This window comes from Misgurnus anguillicaudatus, chromosome 8, assembly GCF_027580225.2.
Source record: "Misgurnus anguillicaudatus chromosome 8, ASM2758022v2, whole genome shotgun sequence".
Classification (NCBI taxonomy): domain Eukaryota; kingdom Metazoa; phylum Chordata; class Actinopteri; order Cypriniformes; family Cobitidae; genus Misgurnus; species Misgurnus anguillicaudatus.
In genome coordinates, this window is record NC_073344.2 from 4,893,377 (window position 1) to 4,907,180 (window position 13,804).

Here is a 13,804-nt window from a genome sequence, read left to right on the forward strand (position 1 = left end):
TTTTAGCGTCCTATTTGCATTTCCAGCCCTCTGCTAAGTAAATGTTAGGTTTTAAGGTCTTTATAGATAAATTAATAATATCAAGTATTTAAAATAGCATGAAACATTTAAATTGAGTAATTTCACTTCCTGAAGGGCACGTTTAGGGTATTTTACATTTGCATGCAGACAGAAACATCGTTCCTAATCGCTGAGACGGAAATTGCAGTTAAGAGTGTGAAATATTTCACGGGGCCTTTTTCAAGTCTATCTGACTTTTGTGTCAGAAAGGCCTAAGGTGTTATTTTTAAGATAAAAAAAACGTAGGGACCCGTGTCGTTTATCATTTTTCTCATTTTAATGGCCAGCACAGTAGGCCTTATGCAACTCAGCACATTAAGTGGAAAACAGTTTGTCCTTCATTTACCAAATCACATCCTGTGAAACTGAGGACAAGAAACTTCCCGCTGTTAAATGTAAAGATGGAACGTGACAGAAATCACGAGCTGCTACTGATCTTCATTTGCTCTGATATGTTAATAAACAGCTGCGATTGGTTACCTTAATTGGTCATCACGTTCATGGTATATCAGCCAAAACCCCTTTCCTAACTTTGCCAGAGCACCGTGAGCCCTTAAAAAAGGTCATATTTGTGTTAAGCCTTTGCCTGTGGCACAGAGCTTCATTCTCCTCAACTTGTGATAGGAACGATAATTGATTTTCATTCTCATGCTGGCTTAAGGCAGTAACCTAAAAAGAAAAGCATAGGTTAATGACAGCTAGTTTGTAGGTCATTACCACTAGTGATCTGTTTGATAGGATTTGGTATTAGATTTTGACATTGTAATATGTAATTGTAACTGGCACAGTCAGTGAGGAAAATGAGGAGTTTCAATTTTAGCGCAGCCTAGTATGTTATCAGCCTGTAAATATGGGATTATTATTTTATGTCAGTTTTGTGTGTCAAAAAAAGTGTAAAACTTCTGATCTTTGGCATTGACCTCTGGATGGATACATTGTAAAATGTCTAATAAATGTAATTTTATTACAAAGTAAAGTAAGTTAATTAGTTAATGCATATAGTAAAGTGCTGTAGTTCTTTTCCATAAATTGTAAAATTGTTTTTGGAACAAAGAAGTTTGAACTACCTTATAATTTACACAAAAGTTTATTTTAAACAATAATACAGTTAAACAAAAACTGATTTAATATTTACAGCGTAATATTAAAACCAGAACTATACAGTATGTTGTGAAACCTTTTAATGTGTATTTGCAGTATTATCTCTATATTTTTGCTTTGAAAACTCTTTCTGACCCACTTTCTTCAGCAAACTGTCTTAACCATGAAACGCATCTGAAGTGTATGATGCAACCGTGCCTTTTCCCGCACAACCAAACACTTCCTGTCTGAATTTGTGAAGAGATGGGCATCACCACAAGATTAAAACATTTTTATAGGCACATTCACTTCATAGACATTTGCTTTAAACATGTAATTCTGCTTGAGGCAATGATGTGTTATCATGAAGACTATTACTGAATGTTTCATCATGAAATTAGACTCTCTTTGGTCTTCATTTAGCTAGTTAGTTATGACAGAGCCTTCTATAGAAGAATAATTCAGCCAATATTGTAGAATGGAAATTTCTCTTTGGTCGCTTAATGCAATCAGACACAGCCACAAATGCTCTAAACGCCTAAGATTGATCTAAATCTTGGTTGTCGCTAGATTAGTGTCTTTTGCGATTTGAAATAATCTCTTCACATCTACAAAAATGTAGCATGTCCTCAGGTGCTGTGTAACAGCGATTGTTGGACACTAAATAGACCTCTCTGTGGTGAGCTATACAGCGCCAAAGCATCCAGGAATAGTGCACTGGTAATCTGAAGACACAAATCTTTCTGACTTAGCTTCTGTCGTATGCAACCAGCAAGCGTCAGCACAATTGTTTCTGCTCTCATCAAGAAGTCCATGAGTTCCCTATCTCTCCACCAAAACAATTTATACGTTCCTCATAGCTCTAAATCTCAACGCTTTATTTGCTGTAGTTTATGAGTGGCTGTGGTCTGGGCTTGGCCAACTGATGGTGTTGCACTTGTCCTGTAGATCGATCAGCATTTATAATTACTTACACTGTGAGACATGAGGTGATTTAATTATGTACGAAGGCTCTGCACAACTTATGTTCTGGGAACTACCCCTCATTGTTACATTCATTGGGACATTGTCTGTACCATCATTAGCTACAGTATCATGTTAGCCAGTTACACTACAGATTCACTGTCTACCAGCTTTACAGCCATGGACCTTAGTCACAGTAGTTGTCATATTGGTGACCCTGCCTGTGAAAACCCAGCCCTTTTTTGTGATTTACTGTATTCTACATAAAATCATCCTACATAGGGAGGTATTGTAGTTTATCAGCTTCTAGGTTAAGAACTCCGTTTTCAGTTACATTATATTGTTAGATTTATTAAATGTAAAATAAAGCAATAAGCCCCGCAAAGCAGTGGGTTACCAGTGCATTTTATAACAGCTAAGGGGCGTTATTAGGCACGACGCAAAGCGGAGTGCCTAAAACCCCCTTAGCTTTATAAAATGCACTGTAACGCCACTGCTTCACGGGGCTTATTGCTTTAATAAAACAGTTACTTCATATACATTGCAGGATTTCATAAAATAAAACAAGTTGTAATTATATTAGTACAAATATTACTCTTCCGCCAAACAAAGTAGTTCCTCAGAATCAAGTACGCAGCCAAGACACAATGAAAATATGATTAAGGACTGTAGAGTGTATTTTCATTATTCAACATTTTTCTAATACATTAACATTTATATCATGCAAGTGTGGATCAAATATGCTTGGAAGCATGCTTAACTCTTTCCCATCAGCGTTTTAAAAAAAAAAACTGCTACCCAGTTTTAGTTTAATGCCTTCCAGAAAAATTATCTTCTTTGAATTAACATAAAAAATATCAAATGAAAATAGACCCTCCGTCTAAAAAAAAGTTTCATCCTTCCTTAATTTTCAGCTAAAAGCTGACATAATCCCATTTTGTGAAGAACTTTTGTAAGAGATCGGATTTAGAGCCTGATCAAAACTTAAACTGTGTTTTTATTGTTGAGTGAATGCGTCAGTGTTTAAAGGCCGGGGGATACTTTTTTCCGCGTCCGGCTCGCGCGCGCACGCGTCCACGCAGCTTTTAGAGTATACTTCCCGCGGCTACACGCGGATGGCCGCGTTTGACACTATACGCAATACAAATGATTTCTTATTCAAATTATTAGTCTAACAGGCTGTCAGGGACCCTCTTGATGACGAAAATGACGTCATGCGGACGGCGCGCATACGCGGACGTCCCTAGTATACTTTCGGCTTTAGTTGGGTAAGATTGCCACCCAGTAGATAGTGGAAATATGGATTTGAGATAGACACTCCTCTGGGAATGTTTTATATTTATTGACAAGATGACTCAACAATATTTATTGACATTTATCTGGATATCGCCATTAATTGTGCAATTGTAGAAAAATTAAAAATATCATTAAAGACTGTTGTGTTTATTTTCATAAATCAGTATGAAGCAACAGTGGCGCAGTGATACTTATGTAATGCGGTCTGAACTGTGGGGTTACCTTGGTATTTTATCACGACTTAGAACGCGTTTCAACCAATAAGAATGAATAACCAGTACGGGTCATTTTATAATATGATTTTTATATCTTTTGACAGAATTCTGCAAGCCCAGCTGCAACAGGCTCCAGTGCTCCCGTTACTGGCTATAGGCGCATGGTCATTCCACAACAGCCTCCTTTAACTGCCACCAAGAAATCCACCCCGAAACCACAGGCCTCTCCAAACGCCGCCCCTCCAGCGACCTCCACTCTTCCACGTCCTCAGTACCAGCCTACTCCCCAACCTGTCCCAGCCTCCTACACCACTGCTTCTACCCCGAGCCAACCCACCTTCAACGTTCAGGTCAGGGCTGCTCAGCCCGGACCGCAGCAGCAGCCCGTCCGCAGCCCGGCCCAGGTTCAGTACATGCCAGCTCAACCCAGAGGTCCTGACTTTGCATATGGTCCTCCGCAGCCAGGATTCTGCCCAGCTCCGTCTGGAGGCTACCAAGATCAGCACTATGGTGGAGCTCCTGGTTATGGAGGTCAAAACACTTGGAGAGCTGAGCCAAGTCACCATGCTCCTCCGGTCAACCAGGGATACCAGCCCAATCCCCCCAAGAAAACCTACATCACTGACCCTCCTGCCAGCCTGGCACCTTTCGGTGGTGGGCCTTCTGCACCTGCTAAGGTAAGGGTCACACATGTGTTCTAAACCACAGCAGAACAAACATAAAACTGAAGTAAGAATATGTCTTAAGTATAAAGAGCTGACGGCTGGTACAGGAACATAACATTAGAGGGTAGTAGCATATACAGTAGTGTCCAAAAGTGATGTCTGGGGGGTGGGGTAATTTACATTAGACTAACTTAATGTAATGTAATGACTAATGTAAATAGGCTAATTTTTCAGCTCCTCTAGAGTTAAACATTAGATTTTTACCGTTTTGTAATCCATTCAGCCGATCTCCGGGTCTAGCGGTAATCAGAGTATAGTTCTCAGCCATATCGGCCTAGAAAATCCCAACTTTAAATTTTCTGTCGATGTAACTACAGAAGAGTAAAGTTTTAAATAAGAAAAATATCGAAACTCTTTGGTCATTTTTGAGCGTGATGCTAATGGTCTAATCAGATTCAATGAATTATGCTAAGCTATGCTAAAAGTAGTACTGCCAGACACGGTGATTGGCTGAATGGATTCCAAAACGGTCAAAATCTAATGGAAAATGAGCCTATTTTCCAAAAAAGTGGAGTTTTAATGCATCTTTAATAAAATATTTGAATATGTAGCAAAGATGTCAATTGTTTAAAATTGGACATCACTTTTGGCCAATATTGTATACTTACAAGTATTGAGATATAATGTATGTATAGATATATATTCAGTTCTCACATTTTATTGAAATTATGGATTATACTTGTGTTTCTAAGATACTTGTATTGACAGCAGAATGCCACAGTGACCAATCAGAATCAAGGTTCCAGAAGACCATATGTTAACATCTATTCAATTGAACACATGAGAAATAAAATTTATAATACAAAAATTTTAGTCTGCCTTAACCAATGCTCAAATGTTAAGTCATAATTTGTAAGTCCATATATGTGGATCTTAGATGTAACAAAAATTAGTCAGCAAATCAACAAGGTTTTGGAAATATTTAGCTTATTTTAATCAAAAAGCAGGCAATGGTGAAGGGAAGGTACACAAGCACATACTGTAGCTGTCCTTATTTTCCACAATGAAAAATTCATGAAAATACTTGTGTTGTGTGTGCGTGTACTGTATATGTGTATGAATAATGCATTGCTGCTAATTAATTATCTGTGTTTGTGTCCAATGATTGTGTGTTTCTGCTCGTAGCTTGTGTATTTTTATAATTTATTGATTGTGCATGAGAGAGGGAGAGCGTTTTGCAAAGGGTGGTTGCCACACAAAACCCTCATATTTAAAATAAAGTCTTGATTATTCTTTAGTCATGACAGCTCATTTTAAGAAACAGCTTTAAAGAAACCTACCAAGAAAATGAAACTTGACTGATCAAAATGAAACTTATTTTTGGCATTGTGTGTGTGGGTTGTGTGTGAACGTCTTTGTTGAGGATCGTAAGTGTCTCACAAGCGTGCATGCTACTTCAGTTTGTGTTCGTGATTTAATTGGTTAAGTTGGCAATACAGCAGGGAGTTTCTTAGCATCCTTCATAGAAATCTTCAGAATAAACAGTTATTTTAACCTTTATGAATTGTTAATGGCTCTTCTCTGTAGGGCTTTACAGCGTCTAAATCTGTTTGTCTGAACGAAAAACTGTTTATCTTAAATAAACTCACACATGTACTTAATCTTTTCTTTCGATTTCTTTTCTGTTTCTTTCTTTATTTTCTCTATCCCCTCCTCCATTCCCTAGATGACTTTTAGTTCTAACTTTATTAGTGAGTATGTGAGAGAAAAACAAGAGGTTTCAAGTGTATCCCAGTAAAAGAATTCAAGTGATATTGTAGCCTAAATCAGGTGATTTGTAACCTAAATCCCTCTCCTCAAAGACCACTCTTGAGATTCACGTTCGACGGAACAGCATACCAATGCATGGTCCTGCCCTTCGGATTATCTCTAGCCACACATACATTTACCAAATGTGCAGCTGAGAGCGGCATTTGCATTTTTAATTACCTTGACTATTGGCTTGTTTTTATGTGTGATGCTTGACTCCAACAGGGCCCGAGTATGGCTGACCCTGAAGCAGGCACCATCAGGCGCTGGGGGATGCCAGCAGCATCTCCACTCCTGGGCCTGCTTCTCATGGGGCCGCTTCAATTTTGGCTGAAAGCGAGAGTCCCGAGCATGGCGATCGGGATGCTCAATGCTCAAAGTGACATTCTCCAAAGTCTACATGGTGGCGATAGCAGTGAATCACGCTCCTTTCGCTGACCAGTCTATTTAGAAACACGACCTTGTCGTTAAATTTCTCAGAGGCGATAGGAGACTTAATCTTCCACGACCATGCACTGTCCATCATGGGACCTATCCACTGTCCTGAAGCCCTGAATGGCCCTCCCTTCGAGCCCTCTCGTTTAAGACCGCTCTCCTCCTCGCGCTGGTGTCAGTTGAACAGGTTGACGATCTGCATGCCTTTTGCACAGACCCTTCCTATTTGAAATTCGGCCCCAACGACAGCAAATCAGTCCTTAAGGCCAAGGGTGGGGTAGGTCCCCAAGGTCCTTTCAACACCGTTCAGGGTCCAAGTGGTTTCTTTGCTCGCTTCGCCTCCTTTAGGAACAGCTGTTTGTGAGCTTCGCAGATCAATCCTTGGGTATGCCCATCTGTTGACAGAGGTTATCAAGAGCCGTTTCTCAATATGCGTTCTTGTCTGTACTTGCGTTCTTGTGGAATTTTGAAACATCATCAGTCGCGGCCCACGTACTGTTCCAATTCAAAGTTCGCATCAAGCCCAAGTTCACATAAGATCCCCGGATGTGTTCTTGATCCGCCCATTTTATCGAGGATGCATCAGAGGAGACTTGTGTGGACTTATGACAGCGAAGTTTCCCATAATGCATTTCGCGTCAGGAGTTCGTTCTTCCGAGTCTGAACTTGCAAGTTCGAACTACGAAGGACACAAGTCCGAGTTTGGCGTACTTGGTATTGAGAAATGGCTCAAGTGTATCGTTGATGCCATTACATTGGCATACACTTCCCTGAATGTGCAGTGCCCCCTTGGAATTACATTTGTGCGGCAGCCGGAACATTTGTTAGATTTTACAGCTTAGATGTTCCTGTCTTAAAAACGCAGGTCCTATCAGCTTAATTACAGTGATTGTATTTGTGGTTCTCCTCAGCGGTTCACCCATCTGCACTTTAGTTTTATGTCTTGTGCTTTAACATTTCCGAACTCCATGTTCCTGAGCTTACTTTATCTGGGTTTATTTTGGCCCTGTTTAGCACAAAGCTTGGCAAAAACCCAAGCATTGCCCAGGCTTATATAGGGCGTAGTCTCTGCCCATTTTTGTGGCCGCAAACTTTGGTCTGTGATTTTCACAGACTTTAACCAATATGCTTCAATCACTGAGTAAACAGGAGTTCCCCCATAGCGTCAGCTATTGATGCTAGGGATGCTCATATCAGTTAATTTTCCCGACCGACAACCATAGCTTCTAAACCGAACATTAACCATTGTCCATAATTAGATGTTTATGGACAGGGTCAGAGGCCATCAGCGAACGTCTGTCCGGATGTGCGCGAGATGGACCGCGTCATCTTGCGCGGACACGCGCGCATCTCCATTCAACTTCCAAACATGCATACAAATGATTTCTCATACAAATGATTACTTTATCAGACCATCAGGGCAGCAATAATTTGTGTAATTTACAGGACATTCACAAATTAAAGATAGAAAACGCACCATGTATTAACAAATATTTTTTTATTCTAACTGATAACGTTAATCGGTCATAAATTCTTACCTTCGGTTAACGGTTAAACGGTCAATGTGAGCATCCCTAATTGATGCAATGCTCGTTTCCATTATCTCAGGGAACCGGGATTACGTAAACAACCTTGTCGTTTTTGAATAGATGTTCAGTGTACACATTCAGATAGACATCAAGTTAAATTGACAGTCCTAATTTAGTTTCTGTTTACATGGTCCTGCAATGTTGTTTTCTTTTTATGTGTCTTTACGTTTAAAACCAACACATAAGTTGTGAGACTAAAATTTCTTATGGCAGCTTCCAATCTGATCTTACCTCTCGGTAGATCTCATAGGTCATTAACACTGATGCTGAAGTCCTCTGCAATAAGATTTAAAGGCTTCTAAGAAGCAGTTACTTTTTTAATATTTCAGCAATAATCTGGAATGTCGTTTACAATCAGCCTAAGGATGTAAAACATCCAGTTTGATTAGAGTAATGCAATACACTGTTATTAAAATGTAAGAGTGATGGGATGATAACTGGCAGGAACATTTGATGTTTCTTTGCTTGGTGTCTTTACAGGCTCATCCTGTCTCTCACTCTAAAGGCCTTTTCAACATCAATCTATATTTCTGTTTATTTTTATTGGTTTAGTTATTAAAGCAATAAGCTCCGAGAGGCTTGATTTTTAAGTGAAAGTGACATGATTGTCAAGTATGGTAGCCCATACCCGAAATGTGACCTCTGCATTTAAATCATTCCAGTGAGTAGTGAACACATGCACTGCAAGTCATGAACACACACACGCAGAGCAGTGGGCAGCTATCACTGCAGTGCCCGGGGAGCAATAGAGGATAAGGTGCCTCGACTCTCTAAACATTAGGCCATGACTGCCCTTCAAATCAACACTTGGAGATTCTGGGGATTGAACCCGCAAAGCATGCACTCTACCACTGAGCTACATCCTCCACTACATACCCATTTTACCATGGATAATGAGTCTTTTTAGGCATAAAGTATAATAAAATCATTGAGTGAGATGAAAATTACTGTAACACAAAAATTTGTTTATTGCTTTTAACATAACTGGGACTACAGAACTGAAATAAAGCACGAAAATATTCAATTAAAATGTGCAATTTTAATAATTTTTGCAGTAAACAATTTTTCTGCCAAATAATATAGTTTATCATATTAATAGCAGTCTGTTTTCAAATGCAAGGCGATATAGCAGCTATTTGGCGCATTAATAGACCGTACAGCTGCTGGTTTGCTTTTATTGTTACTTTACAGTGGCTTATCCAATCAGAATTCAGAGTGACAAAAATGTGTATTATAATGGGAAATTAAAATTGCAGAAGTGTCGAATAAACTTTATTCTCGGTGGTTTAGTGGCATTTGAAGACATCATTGAACAACAGGATAAATATTATTTGGGAAATAGGACTTTTGGAGTTCCCTCAGAGAGCCATTAAAATGATTTATTTTTCTGCTGGCTGCTCCATGGAGATGGCTGTTGCGGTCTTCACGTACACTCTCTCCATAGCTTCAATCTGGAGAACAGAACACATCCTTGAGTCCACACTAATTCAAGGATTTTATGCAATAGTACAAACAACTGCAGCCTGAGCCTTTGGGGATAGCTCATCAAGGACTGTGTTTAACTAAACACAAAATAAATAGCACATTGTAGGGAAAAGCTTCATGTATTAAGAAAACAAATTTACATTATTCGAAACACAAGTACTTCAAATTGTGAGATTGCAATTCCAAAAATAGTACATCAGAACAACACTGTTTGATTGTTATGTCTCTTTGACTGTGTCTTTGATTTCTTTTATTTAATGCAGATTTGTGGGGTAGATATTATTGATCCATGCTGTCAAATTGAGTCAGAATGCACTAGTAGTTGAGTCTAATTTTAAGCTACAGGCAAAAGAAAGGATATGTCGATTTTGGTCGAAATGTATGTTTTCATAAAAATAAGTACATTAAGCTATCATCTAACATTCCCAACGCTCTGAATAGTCGTTAAACATCTAAAATGATCTTTATTTGTACGTTTTCTGACAGGTGTGTTTAACCCATACAAAGATACATGCCCATCCACATTCGCATCTGACATTTGTTTGTGTGGTATTTATGGTCAACATTTAGTTTATGCCATTTTGGTGTGGCAAATTGTCTGAGACTAATGTTGCGTTCACACCAGCCGCGGTAGAGGCGGCAAAAACGCGCTATTCGCTCGTAGTTGAATGCTTGAACATTTGAGTTTACTCGCTTCAACCGCGCCTGAAATTCTAGTCATTCGAGACATTCACGCGAAAATGTGCGTCATGGGAGGGGCTTCTGCGAATCCGCTGAGACTCAGCTCACTTCCTGTAATCATATCACTGCTACAGCAAGGTCCTGATTGGTTAACGCGGCTACCGTGCGTACCGCGCCACAGGATGCCTAATCGCGTCTTTGCATTGACTTAAAGGAACACTATGTAAGAAATTTATATTAATTAATCATAAAATGGCCCTGATGTGTCACTGGACATTAAGAAATCATTTTCATTTCAAATACTTATATTACTGACAACAGTGGTCTGGCCAGGATATTGTCATTTAAAAAGTGGAGTTGCAGCCCTCAACTGATGTTTATGTTGTCATTTTGTGTATTGGCCACATATTGTATATTTGTGTATTGGTTGTGTGATTGCAGTACCAGTTTTGGCCACAATCCTACATACTGTTCCTTTAATATGTAAATCACTCATGCTTGCCGCCTCTACCGCATCTGGTGTGAACCCTACATTAGACATCATGTGGTAGCTTTGAATTGATTGTATACCTAGGCCTGCACCAAAATGACCGCTGTGATAAGGTCTACAAACGTAACTCTCACTTATTCTAAGTGAGGCTTCCCGATAACCTCCTCCAACCTTAAACAGGTACATCTGAGAGCCTGTTTTTTACACTTGGCATTTACATGCGTTTGCGTCGATCGGATCACAAGTGGACGACGTTTTAAACGTTTTAAGCTCAACCATTTTCAACCACATTCAGAGGTAGTCGACAACCCTTTCGATCGGATTGCTTTTGTAGTGTAAACGCACATGTGGTTGAATGTGTTCGAACAGCCACACGGACCGCCTTCTCTCCGCCCATTTATCTAAACACAATGTTTTACGTCTTTTCTGACTTCTGGGGCGAACTCCCAGTGTACAGCGGCTGATCTCTGCGTAGTTTCATTTTGCAAGCGTGTGAAAGTTGCGCGATCTTATTTCATCAATTGCGTTGAAACATAAGCGAAAGCTTTAACATATACATGTACAAAACACTGTGCAGCATGTTTACTTACAACAAAACAGTGGACTCTGACATAATATTAGTTTGCGTCCGTATAAACTCATCATTACTCCCACTCGCGTTTAAATGACAGCAGAGAGACTCGCCCACAGTCTCACAGACCACCCCCCCAAAGTTCAGGACAGAAGCTGTCGAAAGTGGACAAAAGAGACGGATTTAAATACCAGGTGTAAACGTGATATGTCTTTCTTGTCCACTTGTGATCCAATCTACGAAAACACATCTTTTTGTAAACAACCCTTGAATCACACCTGTCTCTCCAGTCTGCCATAGATTTGATGTTTCTAAAGTAAGTCTTTGTTACTGACAATATTTTTTATTTGGGTCTCTTTATAAACACATTTAAAGTATGCCTGTTTAATTATAAGAGAGAGAATGTTTGTACTTAGGAAATGTGGGCAGAGTAATGCGGTTTTAACTAATTACTATAATCATGATTTCTCTAAGCTCCATAATATCAAAAAGCCTTTCTACCAACACTTACTCTTCTATTTGTTCTTGAAGCTAAATTGGTAGACCATAATACCACTAACAACACCAAGGTCATACGTTTAATTTTCATGGAATACATTTGAATGTATAGTCTTAATGTAAGTTGATACTTTTTCAATTAAGCATCTGCTAAATGCTATAAAGTGCAAGAAAAGTAAAAAATGAATTTAAATAATTGCAATCATCAAACATCTCTCTACCTTTGAACACAAGAGCTCTGAAACCACACACAGTTAGAAAACATGGCAGTGTAGTGACCTCTTATCAGACAATGCTTTTGATCCGAATGTTTTCCAAATCACTTGGTTCCGATGAAAACCTTTCCCTGCTCTTTTTGACTGTAATCTGTTTATTTTTCTGTCTGTCTTTAACACGACATGTTCATCCTAAATCACCAAACAACATAAAAGCCAGATTAGTGTAAAAGCCAAAGCTGTCATCTTTGTCTTAACTGTTGTCAATCTGTCCAGATGTCATGTTTGGACATTTCCTTAACCCTCTTCACAATACATAATCAACTTAGTAAACATGGGCTACTCTGCCACTAATCTGATGTATAAATAACCTCAAATATTTAGCAAATAGTAGATCATGCAATGCCCATTTCCCTGCCACGGTTCATTGAGAGGTATGTGCTAATATATTCACACCCATTCATGCTGAGGGATCTTCGCTTTTTGCTTTGTGCCTCTTGTCACAGTTAACATTAGTTGTAATTGAGGGCTGTCAAAGAAGGTCAGGGTCAGTACATGTCAGTGATGACTTTCTGTCTAGACCTTTTAGCTGTGTGCTGATTGGTTAATCCTCTCCGGATCTCATCTTTGATTGGTTTGTGTCAAGTAAGGTGTAAACGCGAAGGCTTTTCATGTCAACACAGCTCAAGGACACATAATTAAGCAAATCTGCCAGCAAAAGTTTACAAGAAAAATTTCATGCTTCTGTTTCATTTACCAATTTCTTCAACTTCTCAATCTTTCTCTCTCTCTAAATTGGGGAAAGGCTAAGCTGGATGATAGCTTGTGTTATTGCTGAGCTTGAGTGACAATTGACAGGGGGGGGATTATTCTGAAGTATTCAACCCCTACAGGCTGCTAAAGCCCCCTAGAAGGTCAATGATGGCTTCGGGTGTCAAACATTTAGCTTTCATATGTTTGACGTTTCTCTCCTTCACTCATCGCTCTCTCTGTGTAGAGGTTGTTTTTCTACCTGACTCACAAATCAGCATTTGCATTGGAAGCTATCAACACCTTCTTGAAATACTCTCCTCTAGAACATCATTAAAGTGCTCTCTCCTCTTTATTTATGCTTGGGCATCTGGCATGGCCAACTTCTGGCCATTTCAGACTTTCTTCATCAAATTTGTATCATATTTAACACAATTTCAACACATTAATAAAATGAATTAGGAAAGTGTTATTTTTACTGCTGAATCTATCAAAGACTTGTCATGCACAGCAGAGGAGGATTTAAAGGTCCATTTGTAAAAAACACATCTGTTTGCATTCTAGATTATATTATCGAATAAAATGAATTTAAGAATATTTTTGTTTGTTTGTGATAGGTACTGCCCTTATAAACTTTACTTATCTTTTTGGACAACATCCTGGCATGGTTTGAAAATGTTCCAAAAATCTGTTTGTATAGGCTACTTCAATAATAAAATGTCTTTGGTTAAATGGTGATAACATGGTTAGTGTCACAAATATTTATAGATCTTAAATATTTTTAATTAGTTTTTTCATGTTGCATCATGCGTTTTTATTTTAAAGTTGACAAACCTTATTTAGTTTAATTGTAAAGTTTAGTACTTTACTTGGTTTCTAAAAGAGGAAATCGCATACTGATTTGACTTTGATTTGCAACCTTACTGGAAACCGTCTCTTGACTGATGTGTTATTGGTAAGTCCAACTCATGTTGGGTTTGCAGTGCACCCACTGAGCATCCC

At 38.9% G+C, this 13,804-nt stretch overlaps 1 protein-coding gene across 2 annotated transcripts in view; it reads left to right on the top strand.

Moving 5' to 3' along the window:
• The window catches only part of lpp (LIM domain containing preferred translocation partner in lipoma), a 220,647-nt gene that overhangs the window by 135,156 nt on the left and 71,687 nt on the right, over positions 1-13,804 (top strand). For both annotated transcript variants that reach the window (XM_073870155.1, XM_055213457.2), the window contains exon 6: positions 3,719-4,291. In XM_073870155.1, coding sequence (XP_073726256.1) covers positions 3,719-4,291 — 573 coding nt within the window. The remainder of the gene's footprint in view (positions 1-3,718; positions 4,292-13,804) is intronic.